This window comes from Cricetulus griseus, chromosome 5 (assembly GCF_003668045.3).
Source record: "Cricetulus griseus strain 17A/GY chromosome 5, alternate assembly CriGri-PICRH-1.0, whole genome shotgun sequence".
NCBI lineage: Eukaryota > Metazoa > Chordata > Mammalia > Rodentia > Cricetidae > Cricetulus > Cricetulus griseus.
This window is the reverse complement of record NC_048598.1, coordinates 143,566,490-143,592,508: the sequence shown is the minus strand read 5'-3', so window position 1 is coordinate 143,592,508 and position 26,019 is coordinate 143,566,490. Positions and strand designations below refer to the sequence as shown.

General features: G+C 39.2%; 1 protein-coding gene across 1 annotated transcript in view; it reads right to left on the bottom strand.

Annotated features, from left to right (window-relative positions):
* Window positions 1-4,774: 4,774 nt before the first annotated feature.
* The window catches only part of Sec23a (Sec23 homolog A, COPII coat complex component), a 57,169-nt gene continuing 35,924 nt past the window's right edge, over window positions 4,775-26,019 (bottom strand). The window contains exons 15-20 of the mRNA XM_027419666.2: window positions 24,291-24,368; window positions 22,767-22,928; window positions 20,045-20,131; window positions 17,396-17,551; window positions 15,770-15,835; window positions 4,775-6,097 (exon numbers count right to left, since the gene is read on the bottom strand). Of these exons, the coding sequence (XP_027275467.1) occupies window positions 6,008-6,097; window positions 15,770-15,835; window positions 17,396-17,551; window positions 20,045-20,131; window positions 22,767-22,928; window positions 24,291-24,368 (639 nt within the window). The 3' untranslated portion in view covers window positions 4,775-6,007. The remainder of the gene's footprint in view (window positions 6,098-15,769; window positions 15,836-17,395; window positions 17,552-20,044; window positions 20,132-22,766; window positions 22,929-24,290; window positions 24,369-26,019) is intronic.

The following is a 26,019-nucleotide window of genomic DNA, read 5'->3' as shown; positions in this document are numbered from 1 at the left end:
GCTATTAACTCATCACTGTGACAGACCAAAAGCTATCTTTGGCATTTTCATAAAATACACTAAAAAGTATTTTGTTGTTGCTGTTGTTTACTGACCACACTTTTCCTTTGCTGTCTTCCTTCATTTTGATAAAATCGCATTTATCCCCTCCTTTCCTCTTCTGGTTTGGAAGTTGCTTGTCTGGGTTTGGGTATATCTCTAGCATCCTTCCTTTTAGTGTGATGACAACCTGACAAAGAGCAGCTCAAGGCGGGAAGGACCCACTCTGGCTCTCAGTTTGGTGACGAAGTCCTTAAGGGTTCGGAAGGTTTGGTGGGAGCTGCCCTCCCATCCCTTTGCCTGCAGGAACGAGTCTGCTCCCATCTGGGCAAATCAGAAAGCAGAGAAAGGGGAATGGCAGTCTTTCTGGTTTCCCACACTCAGGTGGATCTTGCCTCCTAGTCAGTCCTCTCTGGAAAGAACCTATGGACATACCCAAGGCTGTCTCCTGTGTGATTCTAAACTCAGGCTAATTGACAGTGAAGATTAGTGATCACAATACTAAAATTAGCACTAGTTGTTGGAGAAATGATATAGAAAAATTTAAAGATGGAGAAAGAGGAAGAAAAAATTGAATTTTTAAAGTTAGATGGTTAAAACAGGTACAAAAGATAACATTTTAAGTCAACATGATCAAAATGGACTGCTTTTAATCTGTTATTTGCTACCTCTCAAAGCGTCATGACCATTCAGAATGATATGAAATGTTTGGAAGTAAACAAATAAAAGACAACATCTGTTCAACAGAAAGCAAGCTGGTATGGTTGTATTGGTAATACAAAGTGACATAGAGCATTATAGAGGGCAGAGCAATCACTATCCAACTACTAACGGTAGGGAAAAAATGGTAAAAAAAAAAAAAAAAAAAGCATGGCAAGACATAACATAAAAAGGATATATTACTGATATAGAACACAACCAAGTAGAAGAACACACACAGGCATACTGAAGACATGGAAGATGAAAATAATTCCAAAAAATGGGCTGGGCAGGTGGCTTCCAGGTTAAAGGCATTTGTTGCTCTTTCAGAGGACCTGGTTCAACTCCCATTACCCACAGCATCTACAACTCCAGTTTCCAGAGTTCTGACACCCTCTTCTGATCCAGACACAAATGTGGTGCACAGACATGCATGCAGACAACACTCATATTCAAAAAAACCTAAATAGACGTTTTTTCTAGTTCCAAGAACATTAGAAACATGAATAAATTTGTATTTTCAATACTATTTTTAAAGTAACTAAAAAACTATATGCTTACAGATGTTGTGGCAAATTCCTGTAACTCCTGCCTCAGACTGTTGAGGCAGGAGGATCATGAGTTCAAGGCCAGTTTGAAATACATAGCAAGACTCTGTCTCCAAAAAAAATAAAGAGCCTGGTGATGGCAGCACACGCCTTTAATCCCAGCACTCAGGAGGCAGAGGCAGGCAGAATTCTGTGAGTTGAGGCTAGCCTTGTCTACAGAGTGAATTCTAGGACAGCCAAGGCTACAGGAGAAACCCTGTCTCCAAAAAAAGCAATAAATAAATAAATAAATCCAAGTGTGATATGCCACCGCATTTAATTTACAGCAACCAACAAAGAATATGGTTAGCAGCCAAGTATATGAAAAATGCTTACTCTGTATCGCTAATCATTGAAGAATGCAAAACCACACCAAGAAATCTCACCCCAGGCAAAGCAGCTACTACCAAAGTAAAAGCTAACACATGCTAATGAGGACACAGAGAACACGGGATTCTTGCAAACCTCTAGTCACTAGCATGTAGTAGTACTTTCTCATTGGGACTGCCAGCTCACAAATAATGACATGGTGACTTACAGTTAATTATGAAAGCTTGGCCTTAACTTAGGCTTTTTCCCAACTAGCTCTTAAAACTCAAATTAGCCTGTCTCTATTAATCTACATCCTGCCATGTGACTCATTTACCTCTGCTCTGTACCACATGTCTGACTTCTTCAGAATCTCACTGGTGTCTCCCACCACTCTTCTTCTCAGCGTTCTTCCCCTCTCCCAAGAAGTCCCACCTATTCTCTCCTACCTAGCTATTTGCCATCCAGCTTTTTACTAAACCAATCACAGTGACACATCTTCACACAGTATAAACAAATATTCTGCAACACTAGAGTCTAGAGTCTAATCGGAATGCAAATTCATACACCTCTTAATGAAAATGGTTATGGGGCTCTCAAAAAGAAACTAAAAATGGACCCACCACAGGATTTGGCTATAACTTCTGGGTATGAAATCATTCTATCAAAGATTTTATCTGAACTCATGTTAATTGCAGCCCTAATGTATAATAGTCAAGATAAGGACTCAGATAAAGGTATAGAGAAAATCTGGTATAAGCAAGAGAGGAGCAGAGACATGGGAGAAGACAATGGGAAAGGAGAATAGGAATAAAGTGTAATTACATATATGTTTAACAATGCCATACTGAAACACATTATTTGGGGGTGTTTTTGTTTTTGTTTGTTTTGGGGGGGTTGGTTTTTTGAGACAAGGTTTCTCTGTATTGCTTTGCAGGCTGTCCTGGAACTCCATCTATAGACCAGGCTGGCCTTGAACTCACAGAGATCTGCCTGCCTTTGCCTCCCGAGTGCTGGAATTAGGGGCATGTGCCACTAACACCCTGCAAAACACATTATTTTGTATATTGACTTGATACAAACTTTTAATGTATACACACACACACACACACACACATACACACACACTGGAGTATTGTTAAACCATAGGATGTTTGAAATCTTGCTATTTATGGCAAAATGTATAGAACTGAAAGTCATTATGTTAAGTAAACAAAACTTAGAAAAACAAATACATGCTCTCTTTCATATGTGAAAACTTTTTAAAATAGCCATACATAGTGAAGCATGCCTTTAATCCCAGCACTCAGGAGACTGAGGCACATAGATCTCTGAGTTCAAGGCAGCCTGGTATACAGAGCAAGTTCCAGGATAGCCAGGACTACATGGAGAAACCCTGTCTCAAAAAACAAAAGTGTAAAGTTAATCTCAAAATAGAAGAGAACAGTGATTGCTGGAGGTTAGGGTTGCAGATACCCACATACAGATGGAAGTTCTAGATTCTAGAGCAAGTGTGGTTTAAAATAACTATCCATGAATTTTGTAACAACCAGAAGAGAGGAGCTCAAAAGTTACTACATAAGGAAATAAAAAAACAAAGGCTGATAACCCTGACCATTCATGTTACCTGCATGTACTGGATCACACTGTGAGCCTAAGTGTGTATAATTCTCTATTAAAAGGAAAAGGAAACAAAAGAAAATACATATTTGGTTTTGTTACTACACAGGTCCCAAATAAAACACCTAAAATAACACACTCAGGTCAAATTAGACACTCAACTCCACCCTACTTTTCAACTGTGTCTTTTGCACTATTTTCTAGGGGAAGGGCTAAGTTCTGGTGTGCATTATATGGGGTGACTAGGTTTGAAATGTTTGAACTTTGTTTTAAGGGCCAAGGGAACTGGTCCAATTTTGTGTTTCAGAAACAGCATTCTTGACTATAAAGATGTCTCAGTGAATAAAAGCACCTGATGCAAAGGCCAACAACCTGTGTTCAATCCCCACAACCAAGGACAAAGCTGGATACAGTAGCACATGTCTGTTTCCCCAGCACTCCTACAGAGATGGGACAATCTTCTGGAGGCTCAAAGGTCAACTACCCTGGAGTAGAAGCATGGCAGAAACTAAACTGTGCCTTAAGGTACATAGGTGAAAACCGACTTAGACGCTGTCCTCAAGCCAGGCATGGTAGTGCACTGGGAGGAGAGGTGGGCAGCTCTCTGACCTTGAGGCCAGCCTGGAGAACAGAGCAAGTTCCAGGACAGCCATGGCTAAACAGGGAAAACCTGTCTCAAGAAAAGAAAAGAAAAGAAAAGAAAAGAAAAGGCATCCCCAGACTTCTACAGGTGCACTGTGGCACTCATGTACCAGAATTCACATATCACACACACACACACACACACACACACACACACACACACACTCATACAAAAGTAGCATAGTCATCACTGGAGACTAGGAAGAAGGGATAGAAAGGAAGGTCATAAAACAGGTATCAAAATATAGCTGAACAAAGTTCCAGTGTTCTTTAGCACAGCTGAGTAACAGTTTACAACAATTTATTGCATATTTTATAAGAATTAGGACAGAATAGTCTAAAGGTTCCCAACACAAAGAAATGCTGTTTAGAAAAAATGAAAATGCTAATTAAGATAATATGATCATGACTATAGGTATTGAATTATCACACTGTACCCATAAATTTGTACAACTGTGTGTCAATCAATCAAAAATTTTGGGCCTGGCAGCACACACCTTTTTTTTTTTAAGATTTATTTATTTATTATGTATATAGCGCTCTGTCTGCCTGTGTGCCTGCAGGCCAGAAGAGGGCACCAGATCCCACTACAGATGGTTATGAGCCACCACTGGGAATTGAACTTGGAACCTTTGGAAAAACAGTCAATGCTCTTAACCTCTGAGACATCTCTCCAACCCAGGTAGCACACACCTTTATTCCCAGCAGAGGAAGGCAGATCTCTATGCATTTGAGGCCAGCATGGTCTACATAATGTGTTTCAGAACAGCCAGAGACACATAGTGAAACCCTGTCTCAAAAAAAAAAAAAAAAAAAGTAAAGTCTAATTTTACATTAAGCTTCCCAGGCTTTAATAGATTTTCAAATAATCAAGAAAATAGAGAAAAGAATATTTTATTGGCATTTTGGCCTAGCACAGTTCAATTCAAATAAAACAGAACAAAGTAATTTATTTAAACAGTTGAGTATAACAATTAGATGTTTCTTTTTTGCCATCGTCTGATTGTGTTCATGCAAGTTCAATCACAGTCACACTGTCCTTAGCAACTATCAGAGCACCACCTTGCACTTGCAACACATGATACATAAAGTTCATTGTCAAACTTATCTGCTTTAGCAATGTAAACATTTGCTACAAGTAAACTTTAAAGGGAAAAGTGAATGATACTAATCAATAAATCAAACAGAACTATCTCCACATTACACAATTAAACATTATATAATACTGTCTCAGTAAGAACCACAAATTAATCTCACAAAAAAGAAGAAACAAAAAGTAAAACTCCTAAAATAGTGTTAAAATACTGAAGGATACAATGAAAAATTTACCTAAGAAGGGGAAACAACAAAATGATATAACAAAAACAAAATATGGTTAATAGTTACAATAGTCTTTTTACTGCAAAGAATTTCTTTAATCAACAACATGTTTTATTTTTCTAGCTTCCTTTAAAAAAATTACTCTAGTCACATGAGTTGGGTACTTGGTGGGAATTTCACATTTAATGTTAGCTATGAGGTTGTTACCTTACTCAAATTTTTTTAGCTTAAATAATTTTTGCAAATAACCAAAAACATTAAATTCCCTTCATAAGAATTACTACTATAAAGTCAAATCATTTCTAAATAAATCTACTTTAACAAAATATAGAATAGGGTGTACATGTGTGCCAAAACAAACACAGAAAAATTATTTAACAATGAAGCAAACTGTTCATATATCATCACTATTAATTTGTTCCTTTCTGGCTGCTATTAAATACTCCCTAACAGGTCAATGAGGATACCAGTGCCACTTTGGATCTGTCTGCAGTATACAAATAAGTGGTATCTGCAATACAAAGCAGACCATTCTAACTCTTTAAACAAAATTAAATCATAAAGACCTCAAATTTATAAAACCAGTTATAATACTGCACCAAGCAAACAAACTTGTTCTCATTGCTCTTATTATATTTCAGCTTAATCTACAATCATCAACATTTGTTCATATGTTGCCTTAAATCACACTGACACAAAACAGATTTAGAGAGGGATCTCTGTTGTTTCAACAGATAAATGGAAAAAGCAAGGGAAACTGGAGTAATATTTCATCTTGAGTGTCTGGCATGTCAAGCAGCACTTGACACAGCAAGTTTCTTCAAATGATCCATAAACACTTGTAAGCTAACGTCATCTGTAAGAATAGGTGCTCCAGACTCCTAGGGGAAAAGAGAAGGGTTAGTGATTAAAACACAGGGTGGTACTAAAGAATATATATGTAAATCTCTACAACAGACAATGAACTCCTTTTAAATAGAGTAATGGATAGCGGAGGGCCCTGGTTCCTAAGGGGAACTCATCTAAACTCCCAGGCCGTCCTGAGCAGCAGAATTGTCTTGGTGGAAAAGGGCATCTCCCAGAACTTAAGTCTGCTAGGAAATGGACTATCTCAGGATGGGGCTAGTTACCACAAAGACCAACAGTGTAAGCGTGGAGGATAAGGGCTGGAAGCCTGACCTGGTGAGGATGCAAGGAAAGAGGTGCCACCACAGAACATCAAAGATGTTTTTCAAAAGCACTGCTTAGTATGTTCATTTATGTGTGGCCCAATGAAAATGTCAGCAATTCATTCAAACAGCACAGCAAAACCAGAGCTGCCATATGACCCCACTATACCAAAGGATCCGAGCCCTGTCACAGAGACGCTTGATACTCACACACTCGTGTTTATTACTGAACTATTCACAATAGCTAGACTACAGAACTAGCCAAGATTCCTATGAACAGATACAAAAAATGCGGTACACATGCACTATTTAGAACATTACTTAGATGCAAAGAAACCAAGACATTTGCACAAAAATGGATGAAACTTGAAATTACTAAAAAAAATAAAAAAATAAAAACAACAAAACATTTTCTCTCACATACAGAACCTAGTCTTGAGGGGGTGTGTGTGTGAGGGGGGGGAGACTAGGAAGGAGACAGTGAGAAGAGGAAGAGGTAATTTTAATGGAAAAGAGGGTGTTGCAGTATGATATATTTGACATGAAAGCAGAAAGGGGGTACTTAGGGCAAGAAAAGGGAGTAACACATGGGAGACTGAAAAGGCAGAAGAACAGGAAGACAAATTAGAATAAAATGTGAGTGCTGTTCAGGGAGCTTGCTACTTTTGCAAAGGATTCAAGTCACATAGCAAGGAAGGACCCATATCAGATGGTACATAATTGCCTTTGACTTCAGCCCTGGTGAATTTGTCACCATCTTCTGACCTTCACAAGCACTGCATTCACATGCACACACACACACACACACACACAGAGAGAGAGAGAGAGAGAGAGAGAGAGAGAGAGAGAGAGAGAGAGAGAGACCTATACACATAATTAAAAATAAAATCTTTTTTAAAAAAGCAACCACAAAGTCAGGCAGTGGTAGTGCACACCTTGAAGGCTGAGTCAGGTAGATCTCTGTGAATTCAAGGCCAGACAGGTCTACAGAGAAAGTTCAAGGATAACTAGAGCAGTTACACAGAGGAAACCCCTGCCTCAAAAATAAATAAATAAATAAATAAATAAATAAATAAATAAATAAATAAAGTAAAATAAAATCTTGCCAGGTGTAGTGGCAAACATCTTTAATTCCAGCACTTGGGAAGCAAAGGTAGATCAATCTTTGTAAATTCAAGGACAGCCTGGTCTACATAGAGAGCTCTAAGATAGCCAGGGCTATACAGAAAGACCCTTTCTCAAAGGAATATATAAGATTAAATTAAATATAAAAATAAAAAACATAAGTAGCAAATATAAATATATAAGACACCATAAAGAAACCTATCACTGTGTATGCTAACCCAAAAATATAGTATTAGAAAGAAAATAGCTAGGAGTTACAGAGATGGGTCAGCAGTCAAGAGCACTTATTGTTCCAGCAGAAGATCCAGGGTTGATTTCCAGCACCCACATGCCAGTGCACAATGACCCACAGCTCCAGTTCCAGGGACTCCAACACCCTCTCTGGCCTCGTTGGCCTCCTGCATACACATGGTGCAAATAAACTCACACAAGCAGCCTGCCAATGGTGGCACACACTTTTAATCCCAGCACTCACAGAGGCAAGAGGATCTCTGTGAGTATGAGGCCAGCCTGGTCTACATAGCTACACAGAGAAACCCTGTCTCAAAAAAAAAAAAAAAAAAAAAAAGATGGGGGGAGGTGACTCACACAAGCATACAAGCATCCATCCTCCCTCCCCTCCCTCCCTTCTTCTCTCCCTCCTTCTCCTCTCTCTCTCTCTCTCTCTCTCTCTCTCTCTCTCTCTCTCTCTCTCTCTCTCTCTCTCCAGCTTGATCTCCAGACTCCCTTCTCCCTGTCATTTTTAACAGAAATGTTAGCCAGAAGGAAGCAAACTCACATCTTTTCTTTCTTTCTTTATCATATCATACACCATAACATGTTATATTATATTTATTATATTCTCTTAGAAGTCTGTTTGTTTGCTAATGAGAGGCAGAGAAGGAGTGGATTTAGACGGGAGGATAGGTGTGAAGGAACTGGGAGGAGAAGATGGAGGGGAACCATAATCAGGATAGCCATCCTGTAGCTCACTTTGTAAACCAGGGGAACTCACAGATCTGCTTACCTTTGCCTCCTGAGTGCATGTGCCACCAATGCCTGACAACCAATGTCAGGTTTTTTTATTTAATTTTTATTTTATGTACATTCATGTCTATGTGAGGGTGTCAGATCCCCAGGAACTGGAGTTACAGACAGGTGTAAGCTACGATGTGGGTGCTGGAAGTTGAACCTGGGTCCTCTGAAAAAATAGCCAGTGCTCTTAACTGCGGAGCCATCTCTCCAGCCCCTCAAAAACTCTGTTTGCAGTAAAAGGGGAACTATAAATACATCCAGGGGCTCAGCAGGTAAAGGTGAATGCCATGCAAGCCTGAAGACTGTATTCAATCCCCTACACCCACATAAAGGTGGAAGTAGAGAGCTAACTTGACGGTTGTCCTCTGACCTCCACATGTACTGTGGCATGTGTACATATACACATACATGCACATTCCGATAGTAAAATCTAAAAACTAAAACAATAAAATACACCCAAGGTTAGACAGCGAAGCTCAAGCTTTACATCACTTAATATGAAGCACTGCATAACAGTGCTACAGTGATGCCCTCTTCAGGCCATTTAGAGGTAAGACTCATCACTGGAGGTTTGGGGTTTTTTTTGGGGGGGGGGTTGTTTTGTTTTTCTTTTTGAGGTGTGTGTGTGTGTGTGTGTGTGTGTGTGACATTCTTTTTATTATTATTAAAAGTCATCATTAAAAGTCTTTTTTCCTCACAAGTCAGTATCTTGTTTCTATATTTTGATTATTCATCACCTGTTTCTTTTTTCAGAAGCATAGATAACATCCAAAATGTTTCTGATGTCCTTACTTCTAACTTGATATTGGCTGAATCAAGCAGCTGAATTTGAAACAAGTTCACTATCATTCCCCTCCAAGATTAACTCATCTTTCTGGGACTGAGATACTGAACAAACAACATGTGTCCTCCGATGAACTCTGGAGCACAGGAAGATCTCACCCATCCTGTGCTGGAAGCCTGGTGTGACAACCTCCATCATGGCGTCACTGACTACAGACAGTATAAACAGCAGCCTGTTCCTTTCCAACCCCAATGTCCATCAGCCCAGAACCACAACTCATTCTTCCCAAGGAAACTGAGTTCCACACAGATGTGACTAAAGTTCCTCCAGAGACTTCTCCAGGAGCCTTTCACGTTAACTATGCGCCCCTTCACAGTGGTGTTCGAGTTTTCCAGAATGCTGACATCTGAGTGCTCAGAATGGCCTTCATCGTCATAGCATACAAGGCAGAAAAGATTTTCAGACTTCTTCCTTTGGGGGTACCAAGGGACAAGGACATATACCCCAAACTCACTGTGCCTAAGGCTGACCTAATCCTCCTGCCTCAACTTTTAAGACTGGGGTTACAGATGTATGTTACCGTGTGCAACTATCACTGCGTTCTTGATTTTTAGCAAAAACAAAAAAGAAATTAGATTCCATTAGTCTTTAGCAAAAATACTTAGATAGTTAATTCCAAAATTGCAATCATTAAATTAACTTAAACTATAAATTCTGAATCTGGCCTGGGTTTAAAACAGGTCCTTGGCAATCCTGGAACTTACTCTGTAAATCACCTGCCTCTGCCTCCCAAGTGCTGGGATTAAAGGTGGGCACTACCATGCCCAGCTTTTTTTTTTTTTTTTTTTTAGTTCAAATTAGGAACAAGCTTGTTTCACATGTCAATCCCTTCTCCCTCTCCCTCCCCTCACCCACACCCCTCCTACCCCACCCCAAACTACCCCTCACCCCATCCACCCACCACTCCCCAGGCAGGATAGGGCCCTCCACAGGGGCTCCGCAAAGTCCACCACATCATCCTGGGCTGGGCCTAGGCCCTTCCCCATGTGTCCAGGGCAAGAGTGCATCCCTTCACATGGGATGGGCTCTCAAAGTCTCTTCTTACACCAGGGAAAAATACTAATCCACCACCAGGGGCCCCTTAAGAGTGCAGAGGCCTCCTCATTGACATCCATGTTCAGGAGTCTGGATCAGTCCTGTACTGGCCTCCCAGACAGCATCTGGGGTCCATGTGTTCCCCCTTGTTCAGGCCAGCTGTTTCTGTGGGTTTCACCAGCCTGGTACCAACCCCTTTGCTCTTCATTCCTCCCTCTCTGCAACAAGTTCCAAAGTTCAGTTCAGTGTGTATCTGTGGATATCTGCCTCTGCTCATGCCCAGCTTTTGTTTGTTTAAATAAATAAATGGGTGGTTGTTTTATTTATTTGATTACATGTCAAGAAAGACCATAGGGCCAGATCCAGGCCAAGTGTAGTGGCATGCAACTGTAATCCCAGCACTCAGGAAGATGAAGCAGAAGGATCATAATTTCAAGGCCAGGCTGGGCCACAAAGTAAGATCTAGGCAGAGGGGAAAAAAAAAAAAAAAAAAAGGAGGAGGAGGAGAAGAGCTGGGCATGGTGACATACACCTTGACATTGTTCAAGAGGCAGATCAGCAAATTACTAGAGTTGCTCATGGCTGGCCTGGTCTACACAACAAATTCCAGACCAGCTGGGGCTACATAATGAGGTCCTATCTCCAAAAGGGACAGAAGGACAGAGGAAGAAACAAACAACCCTGGTGTTGATGTTTATGCTTTTAATAACCTACTTCTGGGAGGTAATAATCAAACTCCAAGTCCAAAATAGCTTTTCTTCCCTATGTTACATATTTTAGAGACAGACAGAGAGAGAGGGGGGGGGGAGAGAAGGTGGGAGGGAGGGACACAGTGTCCCTGTAGCAGTCAGAAGACAACTCTTTTGAACTGGTTCTCTTTTGCCACCTTGTGGAATCAGGGGATTGAACTCGGGTTATAGGACTGTCCCAAGAGCCTCTCTACCCAAGGAGCCATGTCACTAGCCCCTGTGTAAAATATTTTTGGTTTTGGTTTGGCTGGGTGGGTGGGTGGGTGGGTGGCTTTGGTTTTTTGAGACAGAGTTTCTCTTTAGCCTGATTTTTCTACTGGAACTCACTTTGCAGACCAGGCTGGTCTCAAACTCACAGAGATCTGGCTGTCTCTACCTCCCTAGTTCTGGGATTAAAGGTATGTGCCGCCACTGCCCAGCTCTGTTAATTAGAACAGTTAATTATAAGAGTGAAAACTAGGCCGGGCGGTGGTGATGCACGCCTTTGGTCCCAGCACTCAGAACGTAGAGGCAGGTGGATCTCTGTGAGTTTGAGACCAGCCTGGTCTACAAGAACTAGTTCCAGGGCAGTCTCCAAGGCCACAGAGTAACCCTGTCTCAAAAAACAAAAAAAATAAAAAATAACAGTGAAAACTAATAGTCAACATATACTAAGTATCATCGTCTATTTGGAGCACATATAAATCTTTTACTCTAAGACAGGAAGTGAAAACAGAGAGAAGTAAGTAATTTAGAGAGTTTGTAATCTCAACCTCCATTCCAGAATGATGTTTCTTCCGGGTTACTAACCTGACAAGTTATTTCCTATATAAGCTTGTCAACTAGAATTTCATATTGAAACTTAAAACCAGAAAAAGCAATAATAGGAAACCACTGCTTCTTAAACCATATAGTTCTATAAACTAAGTCACAGTTTACAAATATAGAAATTTAGCAGCAGAACGTTAACTATGCTTTATTAGATTTTTCTCTTAATATTTCATTACATTTGTGAGTGTGTGTGTGTGTGTGTGTGTGTGTGTGTGTGTGTGTGTGTGTATACACTAAAGGTGAGAGAACCACTTGGGGAACTGAACTCGGGTCACTGGGCTTGGTGGGAAGAGCTTTACCCACCCATCTCACCTGCTGCCCTCATTTGGTTTTTCAACTTAACTGTGTCAATGGTAGTAATCAGAAGGGAAAGTGTAGTTACTGCCTTTAAAAAAGAAACTGCTCTTCTCCACAAAGCCCAGCTCACCACAGACTGACACTAAAAGTGTCAGGTTTTCTTAAACCCAGCCAGCCAGCTTTGCTTATCTGTCAATCAACTGGCCCTTTAGGGACTCTCCTGGCCCTTAGGAACACTTGATATATAATCCATTGCAAATACTATTTTTATAAGTTTATTTATTCTTATGTTATGTGTGTGTGTGTGTGTGTGTGTGTGTGTGTGTGTGTGTGTGTGTGTGTGTACCACATGCATGAAGTGCCCACAGAGGTTAGAAACAGGGGCATCAGATCCCCTGGAAATGGAGTTGGAAATGATTGTGCAACCATGTAAGTCGCTGGGAATCACACCCTGGTCCTCTGCAAAAGCAGTAAGCAGTCTTAATGGCTTAGCTATTTCTCCAGCCCCACAAGTACTATTTTGTTTTAAAGTCTCCTCTCACCCCCTTTCTCCATGCTAATCATTACTTACTTCTTTGAACTACTTATTGGTGCTATTTTCCTAGCCTCTTGCTTTTTGTTTTGTTTTGTTTAGTTTTAGTTTATTTTCTTAACTATTTCTAAGTTTTCTTACTCTGGGATCCAAAATTAAAACCAAAACTCAGTTCTCAAAATTAAGTACAATAGAAGGCTGATTAATGAAATACTTACTCTGTGTCTAAAACTCCATTTCTTAGCATTACACTTGGCTTCTTGACTTCCCCACCCCCAGCAAAATGGACATGGGTAAAAGACAATACTGATGTTGCATATGTATGCTTAGTCATAAATTCTTTCATACAGTCATGCCCTTTCCACACTCCCAAGATTGAGCTACTTTCCTCACTATAAATATCTCCCCATCTTTCATGACTTTTCAATCTTGGACTTGATGTGCCTGTATCACAAAACCTAAAACAACAAAAACCTCCCTAATTCCAAACCATCTCCACAGATCTCCCATATACTCATCTCTGCTCTCCTGACAGGGCAGGGATAATGATAATCCAGTCACACAACCATAGGAGAGGAGGAGAGATCTCACGGATTCAGTGAGATGGCACTAGCCTTTAGGAGTGATAAGGGTGACTTCAACAAAACTATAGAGATGGCAACAAGCTCAATGTGTTACTAGCTGAATGAGATTTAGATATTTGGCTAAAAGGTCTAAATGGTAGCTAACCATTGAAAAGATACTTGGGTAAAGCAGTAACATTATAAAGAGTAATTGTTATCACATGTAATTTAATCAAGAGTGTTGATTTTGAAACTGATATTCAGGCCACAATATTAGCAAGACTAATCTGAAAACTGTGAAAATTCGGTAGCTTAAGTCTTAATATCACTTAGCAAGGAATTCCAATATTTGAGACGGTAGTAAGAGGACCTGGCTTTGGTCAATGACAAGGATGAAAGAGAATAGGTAAATGAAACAGACAAAATGGATGTGAGTAATCAGAGACAAGAGGGAGAAATTGTAAAGACTAGCTTTGAGCCTTGGACATATATGAAGAGACTAGAAAGGTGCTCTGTGGAAACAGAAAATCAAGACGGCCAAGACAATATATAAAAGGAGGCAAGAGAGGTCAAGGCCTTCTGTCTGTGAAATGTCTATAGGAAATTCAAGTCTATAGCTCACTTTGCTATACTAAAGATGAAAGCTAAAGCCATAGACTGGATGCAGTCACCCAGAGAATCCATCAGGACAAGTTTTGGCACAGTTCTATAAGCAAAGTTCATGTGACTGTTAAGTTTCAGAAGGAAGGGAGACTGTGCTGGGCAGGGCTGATAAGAGAGGGCTCATTAGAGCAGCTGCTGCAGTGAGAGGCTCTTAGCACCAGGCAATGGCACCTGGGCTACTGCCTTGAAGTTGTCCCTCAACAGTTATTGCTTGTTGAACTTCCTATCCAGTGTCCCATTGCTGATCAGTGAGCACCACTCTACAATATCAGTATCAAAAAATAAAAACAAAAAACAAAAAAAAAAAACAGTATTTTCCTTCTACTCTCCCACTTACTGGCACATGTTCTCCCAGAAACGTTGCCCCAAACCTCCAGCTTATAGTGTTCCCCCATCAACTGTTTTTACAATAGTTAGGAAGGAAGTACAACAAGCAGTCACACATGGAATACTTAAATTCACTGGTTAACACTGAGCCATTCTGGCTTTATGTTTTTTAAATTTTCCTTTTTTTCTTTCTGCTGAATCATTTCTTTAAGTGTGAAGGTGTCAAGACATTTTACCACTAAATGTATCCAAATGTATCTTCTAAAATTAATGACAAACTGAATATAACCCCAACACTATAATCAAACTCAAGGTACTGAACTAGTTATCTGACAGTGTATGTTCAAATTTCACCAGACACCCCATTCACCTTCATCATAGCAAGCCCCTCCATCTAATCCAGGATCAGTCAGGACTGAGACTGTATGAAGCTGTCCTACCCTGGAGTAACGTAATTTCCTGCAACTTCCACTGCAGTCCCACTAGGTCTACTTTGGAAATACTTCCTGAATCTATTCTCTTTGCCACCTTGCCTTCATTCCTCCTAGCTTGCATTACTTCAACTAATATAGTTTCAACCTGTACATGTCCAAAAGCTTTTGGGAACTGCCAAGTGAAGACAACTCTTCACCGGGGCATTCAAAGTCTTCCTCAATCCACTCCACAGTTTTAAGTTCTGCAACTCATCTCTACACATTGCCTATCACCTTAGCCTTTACTTTCTTCTACCTGAATTCCCTGCTCGTGAAACCTCACCTACGGAGATAAAAGCCTTCCTTAAACTGAACAGTCCTTTCTTTCACTGAGCTCTTTCCTCCTCACACATCCTCTCCTCTCACCACCACTGGATGGGTTCTTTCTAGTTCTCTGTAGTCATACTTTGCATTTTCTGTCTTGTACTTCACTGATGTAGCTTATCTCTAGTACTAGACCACTAGCTCTCCAAAGGTGGGAGAAGCTGTCATCACACTCCCCGAAGTTCCAGCACAGAGGCCCATGAAGACTGGATAGTCCAGAAATGTTGGCATGCTGCATCAAGAGGCAGTACTTAAACCAATCTAAAACATGGAGATAATGGTTTCCAGGCTTCTTGCTTCTCCTTCTTAACCACAGTCCGTGAGCATTCCTGGCTTACTGTGGTCTTCTGTAGTTCATTGCTTCACATTACACTTGAATTATCACACACCTACCTGTCTTATAGGCTTTATTGCTTTTTGTCTCCAGTGTATTGGTACTAAACTTGGAATCTATAGAGGTTCTATGTGACAAAATTGCTTTTTTAATTATCTAAGGTAGCACCAAATACTAATTATATTTTCTATTATTCTCTTACATTTTCCTACAGAAATCATCATTAGATACACAGGGAAAATGTAGCTTTTACTAAAATAACTAAGAACACAAAAAGAAATTATTCACACTTACCTGTCCCCAGGCATACATGTTATTATGAGTTTGTGAAGGGTTGACTTTGGAAAGGAGGAAACGTGCCTTAAAAGCAAACATAAATAAATAATAAATAATTGTACTGATTAGAAACAGACTTAGTAAGATAAGCTACATACTACATACCATCTAACATCAACTTAACTGAATGTATTGGTAAAATTAACTTTATTAAAATTTAAGATTTAAAAAGATTCCATTTTTAAAATGCACAGGCCACAGTATAAATAATGTACTCTTTCAACATTACATATTTGTAACAGTCATAAAATAATAAACTACTGAATCCCAAACTCAGCATATAAAAATTGCATGTATAGGACTGGAGAGATGGCTCAGCAGTTAAGAGCACTGGTTGCTCTTCCAGAGGACTTGGATTGGATTCTCAGCACCCACATGTGACTCACAACCATCAGTAACTACAGTCCTAGGGAATCCAATCCCCTCTCCTCATTTCCTTTGACACTGAATGTGGTGTACAAACATAAATGCAGGCGAAACACCCAAACACATGAAATAAAAATAAGTTTAAAAAAGTTTTAACTATAAACATAAAAATTATTTTAACATAAGTCTGGAAATACAGTTGTTACCAACTAGTATGAAACAACAGAAGTCTGAAACCTCATAAAATGATGCAAACAAAGAAACATGAAAACCTACATCCTTTTACTTTAATGAACCTCAAACTTTTTAAGCCACAGGTGATAACTCAGGCAAAATTTTATCTGTCCTCTACTACAGCTAATCACCATGAACCAATCAATAAGTAAATAAAGAAAATAAGAATATTGATGAGTGAATTCACCAAAAATTTTAATTCATTTTAGAAGAACAAAAGCAATCTAATCTTTTGAAATTTAGAATCATACAAAATCTTTTTCTGTTTTTAAGTAGCACTACTCCTAGGGTAAGAAACCTAGGATTCAATTACTAGTTGATTTGGCTAGCTTACAAATGAATCCAGGAGGCTGAGGCAGAAGGAATGTTCAAGATTAGCCTGAGCTACACAGTAAGATACTGTTTTTCTTTAAAAAAAAAAAAATCTTAGCTCCATCATTTAATGTGCTTCCTTGACTAATAATGTCTCAGAGATGGCAATAGAATTAGCATGAGGCTCAAATGAAGGAGGTATGGAAAATGCTTGCAAAGTTGTGCCTGCATGTATGCTCATACTATAAATACAGTACAACTGGGGCTGGAGAGATGGCTTAGAGGTTAAGAGCACTGACTGTTCTTCTAGAGGTCCTGAGTTCAATTCCCAGCAACCACATGGTGGCTCACAACCATCCATACTGAGATCTGGTGCCCTCTTCCAGCCTGCAGGCATACATGCAGGCACAACATTGTATACATAATAAATAAAATCTTTAAAAAAAAGAAAAAGAGCTATGGTGGAAGTGAACTAGAGAATGCTGGCTGTTCTAGGCAGTAACTGTAGTGCTTTGCTCTCAGAGCACTGCACAAAGCTGCCTTCCCTTCCTGTCTCCTGCCCTTGCCCTTGCCCTTGGCCTTGGCCTTGTGTGGCAGATGCTCACATTACCATCAGAAGACACGCAGGAGCACCTCACTGCAGCCTGCACCCAACACAGGAGCACTCCTCACCTGGCTGCCACCATGCTCAGTGTCAATGTATCTCGGCATTGGAAATCTGGAGTGAAGAATCTCTTGTGCGTCATCTACTGGGGCTTGCAGAAGGTGCCGGAAATTTTCATATTCTGGCATGTCCTGGTATCCAGACTTCCGCCACTGTGCTATAGTCTAAAACAATATTAGGAATTATTTTAAATTTCTTGGTGATCTAAAATTCTTGAGTAGAGTTCTCTTCAAAGGAAGTTATCTTCAGAAAACAAGAGGATAAGAGAAAATACTCCCACTACCTCAATTTCTAAAGTTACAAGTTCTTTTTCAGGAGACAATATATTCAGTAGAAGAATATATTACTAAATATAAAATTAGCATATTTCTTCTCCAATTAAGAGTAAAATAAAAGTAGGCGCAATAAACACAACTTGTAATCTCAGCTGCTCAGAAAGCTAGGTGAAGTTACTTAAGCTCAGAATTCAAAACCAATGTAGACTACAAGTAAGAGACCAATAAGGAAGGAAGAAAGCAAGGAGGGGGTTGGGAGGGGGTTGGGAGGAAAGGAAGGAAGGAAGGAAGGAAGGAAGGAAGGAAGGAAGGAAGGAAGGAAAGAAGGAAGGGAGGGAGGGAAGGAGGCAGGGAGGGAGAGAGGGAGTCTAACATAAAAACAAGTTTAAAGAAAGTAAAGACAGAACGGTGTGATGGTATATGCCTGTAATCCCAGCCCTGAAGAGGCAGAGGCAGGAGGATCAGCACATGGCATCCACCACCATGCTCAGTTAGTTACATTCTGATAAGAATATAAACTAAAAACTTTACTAATGATAGAAATAATGTTATAGGCAATGCATTGTAGAAGGGCAACTGTACCCACTTTTATATTAAATAAATGAGTCTAGAGCCATATTAATTAATTCAGTTTTAAAGCTGTTTTGGAAACCAAGTTGTCTGAGTCAGTCAATATATAATCTGCATAATTTTACATTCTGTATATCAAAGACTAATGCACTTTGGACTTTTCATATTAACAAAGTTAAAGCAAAAATTATCATTAAAGGAAAAGAAAAAGAAAAAGAAAAACCCTGTCTCTATTCTTCAAATATAAGGTGAATTAGAAACTGGTGTCAATTAAAAATAAAAGTAGTGGCTGGAGAAGCATTCAGTGGTTAAGAGTACTTTGCACAGGGTCCAAATTCAGTTCTTAGCACTCATATCAGGCAGTTCACAATTGCCTAGAACTCCAGCTCTTCTAACTCCATTAGCACCTGTACTCATGTGTGCATGGGTGCCCATGAGTAAACACACACATTTAAAAATTAATCTTAAAAAATGCCAAACAGGAAAAAAAAATTTAAAAACTTTTGAGACAGGGTCTTACCATGTAGCCTGGAACTTGCTATGTAAACCAGAATGGCCTCAAACTCACAGATTTGACTTCCAAGTACTGGATCTAAGACATATGTCATCAAGCCCAGTGAAAAAATCCTTTTGAAGACACTGGACAGTATTATTTAAAGTGATATTACAAAGCCAGCTGTGGTGGCTAACACAAGTAATCCCAGCATAGGAGGTTGAGGCAGGAATATTATAAGTCCAAGGAAAGGCTGGACTACCATTTCAGACTGTTTCAACACTCAGCCATCCTCAATAATAAAACCTAAAATAATTTACAAATAAGGTTAACTAGAAAATAAATCCCTAATAAGTTATAATACACTACACTACAAGCTTAAGCACAGATCCAGGAAAAGTGGATGTGCTTTCCAAACTGGGCATAGCAGTGTTTTCATACATGGGGGATATATTGACGTATTGCCTAAATGAATAAATGCAGGAATAGGCTGCTAAATAACCAAATAAAGCTTAACAGCTATCCACTCTGTTCTTTCAACCAGTCATCACTTCAAAAAGTTATAAACTTCCATTTATGCCTTAAATGAATTTTCAGGTTACATTGAACATGTAGAAAAACCTTTAGATTGCATATAGTAATGAAAAGGCAAGTTTGCCCATTGACAAAAGCTGATTTTTTTTCCCCTCCGTTTCTTTAGGTGAAACCCAAGAGTGTGGTATGTCCATGTTTATACTTTCATCATACTGTACTTTTGTGTCCACCAGTGTGTGAACAAAACAACAAAATAAACACAAGTAGGCTAAATATGATTGACACCTAAAATCCTATACCATGAAGAATCATTGTGGTGATAATTTGTTTATGATTTAACAAATAAAGCTTGCCTGAGGATCAGACCATAGTTAGCCACACTAGTTAGCCATAAAGGCCAGGCCAGTGGTGGTACACACCCTTAATCCTAGCACTTGGGAGACAGAGACAGTCGGATCACTATAAGTTTAAGAACACAAACAGAGCTCACACAGAGGTGATAAAACAAATACACATAAAATAAACAAACAAAACCAATTTTATTTTAAATTTTAAATAATAACTATGAACAGGAAAAAACGAGACTTTCCATATCTAACATTTTGGTACTCAAAATGTTTGCACTTTGAAGTACACTGAATTTTTAATCTTTGAATTAGTCAACCTTATCTTACTATAAATAAAGACTTATCACAGACTAAATATAAACCAAATATTAGTCAGAGAAAACTTTTTACTTAAAGTAAAAAGATTTGGTATATATAACTTTAAATGCTGAGTCTTACCTCACCATGATAAATCAAAATCTGGAAAAATGTGTCCATGAGAAGAATGCGATCTGCAAGAATGCTGCTGCTATCCAGAAGAACTGGCTGAAATGAAGCAATGACAGAGATTAAGGTTATCATCTAAATCGTTTTAATTCTTGTTTCACATTTGCATACAAGGTATTAGATAATACAAGGTATTAGATATTATAGCACTATCCAGCAAAGTGTGCTTTTGTAGCTCCTTCTCCACTTCATCTTATTTCTTAAATTTTAAATTTATCAAACATTACCTGACATTGTGAATTCTCAATGTATTTTAATTCTCTAAGGACTCTAACACTAAAGTCACAATTTTAAGAGTCAATGTTTCAGGCATGATGGTGCACAACTATCACAGCACTTGGGAGGCAGAGGCAGGAATCTCTGAGTTCTAAGCCATACTGGTCTATGCAGCAAGTTCCATATCAGTCAAGGCTATATACAGAGTCTCAAAAAAATTAAAATAATTAAGGAGAAATCAAAGGTGATTTCCTAAGCCTGATGAATGTAACACTGAGGGAAAGATGAAAGGCTTGGGATATAAGAAATTTAGGGTGCATGAGAAAATAGCTCTGAATATGAAATGAAGCATCCTAAACTGATTGTAAGTTTGAGTAACACATACACAAAGAACAACCAAAGCTATGGGTTTAGATGACATCATTTAGAGAAGCTGAGGATAAAGAAAATAAAAAGTCTGAACCCCTGACAAGCAGAGAGGTCTATGCCTGTAATCTCAGCACTTGGGAGGCTGTGGAAGCAGCATCAGTGAGTTCAAGGTCAGCCTGGGCTACAAAGTATGATGCTGTCTCAAAACAATAACAAAAAAGATTAACCTCTTAATCTCTTTTTAAGGACTTAGAAATCTAAAAGGAGGGAATCAGCAAAATGAGACTAAAAAGCTCTTTGTGGCCAGAAAGAAAAGTGGGAAGGAATAGTAGATAACAAAAGGTTTGAAGGAAAGAGCCCTCTCCAGAGAAATGCTGTTGAGTTTGTTGAAGGATACTGTCCAACAAGTTTGCCGCATTTAAGTTGAGAAGAGACTGTGAGGTCAGAAAATATAGACAACAGAGTTGGAGAGAGAACACAGAAGTTTAACAGTACTTGCTACTCTTTCAGAGGTCCTGAGTTCAGTTCGCAGAACTCATAATCGGAGTGCTCACAACTCCAGATAACTATGGCTGCAGGAGACACAGAAGCCTCCCCTGTCCTCCATGGCCACCCTGTGCATGTGCACATCCTGACACACATACATACACTACATAAAAATAAATTTAAAGTCTGGGGGCTAGAGGGATGGCACAGCAACTACATGGTGACTCACAACTGCCTAAACTCTACTGCCAGGGGATCCCACACCCTATTCTAGCCTCCTCAGACACCAAGCATGCACATGGAGCAAAGAAAAAAATTCAAATTCAAAAGAAAAAAATTTTTAGTATGGCCAACAAATAACTTTGAGTTTAACTGTGTCAGGGAATAGAGAAATTAAGTGATAGAGAAAATAAAGGAGACAAATTGGGGTTTTGATGATTGAGTGCTATTAAAGTCACTATATTAATGAAAATGGCCCAGATAGAAGAAAAAAGAATAGGGACAGAAAGAGAATTAAAGCAAAACATTATGCAGTTTCACAATAGCTGGGATTGGACAAGGACAGGTGCTCAAGATGAAGGACTCTAGTTCTCTTCTAAACTAATCTTCAATTCTCAGGTAGCAAGTAGTAGCAAGCCAAGCATGGTGGCACACACTTTTATACCAGCCCTTGGGAGACAGAAGCAGGAGGATCTTTGTGAGTTCAAGGCCAACCTGTTCAACATAGTGAGTTCCAGGACAACCAGGACTACAGAGAGAAACCTTGCCTCAAAAAGACCAAAAAAGAAAAAAAAGTAACAAAAGAGGCATCATTAACTCACTATTTTATGAGACTTGAGATACAATAAACACCCAGTTATGCTGACCTTTCCTAAAGTACTATTTCCAAATATAGCCATTATATAGATTTTAGGGTTTTGTTTGTTTGGTTGGTTGGTTTTTTGGTTTTTGGCTTTTGGAGACAGGGTTTCTCTGTGTAACAGCATTCGGGAAGCAGAGGCAGGCAAATCTCTGTGAATTTGAAGCCAGCCTGGTCTACAGTTTCAGGATAGGCTCCAATGCTAGGGAGACCCTGTCTCAAAAAAAAAATTATCATAAGGAAAAGCTATTCATTTGATAATAGATAAATGTGTGTGGAACAGTTTTCCAAAATAGCTCAGAGGGTGACTTTATCACTCTTCCAAATCCCTATCCTTATGATCAGTTCTGCTTACATTCTCAAGGGACCAAAGGAAAATTAAGATATGTGAAAACAAGAGATTTGACTGTGATAGACTGTCCTAACAGACATTAAGCTATGAAGTTAGCCATCTCCTCCACAGCCATGATCATTTCTGAGCCTTCAAAAACTAATTGTAAATTCTAGGGAGCTTTGTCAACCAAACACTAAACACAGTCACCAAAGAGTATCTTCTATAATACTTTCATATTATGCAATGATATAATCTACTATATAGGGAATACTCATAAATGTTTTTAAACTAATATCTTATAATAATAATTTAAAAAATTCCACTTCATTTCAAAACAATAGTTGTTTTCATTTTCTTAATGCCATACATCACAGTAACAAGACCAATCAATTCTTTCTTTTTCCTCTTACCTCTGGCGGGCCACTAAAAGAATAGGCATACAGAATGGGCTGAATCATGATTAGAGACTGTGTCAGATCTTGACGCATGAAATGGTGACGATAATATGAACTCTCATCAGGACTATTGTTAAAAACTTGCAAGAAAGGAGATCTTCTTAAATGAAACATAAACTACAAGATAAAACAGGTGAGATAGCTTTTACTGCTTTTAATATGGCAATAGCAATTCTCTTACAAAACATTAGCTTACACTATTGTGTCACATTAGCAAAACAAAAGTAGGACTGGAGAAATGGCTTAGCAATTAAGGGCATTACCAATGGACTCAGGGGTAGGGGGTTTCAGTTACCAGAACCCACACTGGGTGGTTCACCACTCCCTTTAACTTCATTTCAGGGTATCAGAAGCCCTGGCCTCTGCAGGCACTTGCACATACATGGTGCACAAACACTCATATAGATATACACAAACATATAAAATATAAGATAAATGTTTTCATAAAGAATACTCTAAAGTATATCCCAAGAAAGCTTGACTTGATATTCATGAGCTATATCTGGGCTGGTGAGATAAAGCTCTGCAGTTAAGAGAGCTTGCTAGGCAAGCATGGGGATTAGAGTTCCACTCCGGCTACCAAATAACAAGATGTACAGGAGGTTAAGACATGCCTAGGCTGGGGACCTTGCCTCAAGAGAAAACAAAAAAGGGCTGGGCGGTAGTGATGCATACTTTTAATCCCAGCACTTAGGAAACAGAGGCAGGTGGATCTCTTGAGTTTGAGGCCATATTAATCTATAGAGTGAGCCAGAGCTACACAGAGAAATCCTGTCTCAAAAAAACAAAAGGAAAAGGTGGGGGTGTTGAAAGTTGGAGTTTCAGGACAAAGCTTTTATAGGCAAAAATTAATTTCACTGAGGCACTAAAGGTACAAGTGTATAATCCCTGCACTTAGAAGACTAAGGTGAGAACATGACAAGTTCAAAACGAACCCTGACTACAAAGAAGACCCTGTCTCAAAAACAGAAAAAAAAAGAAAAAAGAAAGAAAGAAAGAAAAGGAAGGAAGGAAGAAAAAAGACAAACACAAAGATGGTAAAGGTACAGTAAGGCAAGTTAAGCTCACGTCTCTTAGCTCGTATGGTACTATAAAATTGTTCTCAGGTGATGACTACGTGCCACCAGATTACCTCAATGGTAAAATTATGTTCTTTTAGCATTGGTGTAATTAGAACCTCTTACCTCAGATGGCACGCTAATGGGCTTTAGCATTGCTTGCACCCACAGTAAGCTTCAGTTAAGTCTTCAGGCACTACAAATAGTAACTATTTGTAAGGCCTATATGGGGATATTATATTCTTTTCATTAACCACACAGCACAAAATTAATTTCTGAGTTATCCCAAAATTTACCAATCTAAAAGAATAATACAACAAAACACATTCATAAACCATTATTAAAAGATAAACAACAAAAAATATGAAACTCAGTGCTATTGGGTAACAAGAGAAAAGAGCATGTTCTTTGACCTTCTTACCTGTGGATAAAGGGAAAATGTTTCTGAGAATCGGAAGGAACTTGGGTCATCCTTGTGATATTCTCCAAATTTCTGACACTAAATAAAATAAAATAGTAGTGATTTGTTCCGGGTATAACAAGTAAAATTCTGCCCATAAATATTCTATTTATAAAAAGTTATTACTTTTTAGCAGACAGATATTTAACATAGGGTAAAGTTGGAATATCATGTATTGGCTTAGCAAGAGACTAATCACAACCAAAAACTATCTGAATTTTAGAAATGCAACAAAATCACTCTAAAATGTTTAGATTGTTTTAAGCAAGAGTCTTTTGCAGCAAATAAAAAATATGTAAATGCCGGTGGGGGTGTGGTCAACAGAAGCTTCCTAAGACTATCACAGTATCTTTTTCAATATTGGTCAAGGACAAAAAGATGCACAGTCAACACACCACAGCAGCTACAAAAGTAAACTGATGATACCAAGTTTGCCATACCCAAAGTGCCCAAAAGAGAAAAAAAAAAAGTCTAGTAAAGAAATGGATTTATAGAAGCAAAAACTGGAACGCACAAGCAACAAGGAAGCCAGTCACACAAGAGAATATGGCAAGAGGCATCAGCTGCCTTGCACAATGATGAGCTATTACTACAACAGGCAATGAACCTTAACCACTAGCCTCACTTTGTCAAGCAGAAAGTCTCTGTCTTACAGGCCCATGTGTTGGAGATTTGGTTACCAGTTCACAGCACCAGTGGGAGGAAAAGGGCCTAATGGGAGAGAGATATTTTGATCCCTTGGGGCACACCTTGAAGGGAACTGTATAATCACAGTCTCCCTTTCTCACTGCAGCAACATTACAGGCCTAACACAACAGGGCCAAGGATCACAAACCGAAAACTGTAAAACAATAAGCCAAACTAAACCCTTTCTATGTTGTGGTGAAGGAAATGTGACTAACATTTGGATAATGCCATTCTCACTTTTGATCACCATACAGCTAAGGCACAAAAAAAGGGCAATAGATGTTTCACAAAAGTAGGATAGTAGTTGGATTATATCAGCCTTTCTCCGAAATTACCTCCACTGGTCTCCTCTTGATGTGACACTCAATCTATACTGTCAATGGCCATAAGAAATACAGCAGGATAACTAATATTCAACAGGCCCTACCACATGAGTGATAGGGAGCTAACCAGGCAAGTCTGTGGAGTCACTGGCTGTGGAAATCAGTTGTTACTGTCTATAATTTCTCTCATGAGTCACTTTATCTCTTCCCTAAGAATAGCTTCCTGTGTTTCCCACTGCTCGGGTGTGTTTATCTCATGAAAATATTCCATCTACTGGGCACATATATCTGTGGCAAGTCAGGAGGATGACTTTTCATTTGGCTGTGTAATCTTGGCATATAGAATATATACTGGGGGCCTTGAATTCCTTCTCACCGGGCATCAGCAATAGGAACACCTGGATGCTTACACTGAGGCTGCAAGCAGCAGCCTCCACATCTTACACTACACAGCCATAGTTTTTCCCTTTGATCTAGCACTGAGAAGTTCCCTTTAATCAGCTAAATGCTGAAAATGCTAATGCAGATCAAATGCCACAGCTTATGCTGGTTGCCATGGTTACCACAATGCGGTGTTCCCAGATGCCCTGGAAGAGGCAGAAGAAAGTGCTCAGAGACTGCAGAGCACTGCCACATTTTCTTCCCTTTTTCTACATTTACCAATGTAGAAATGTACAACA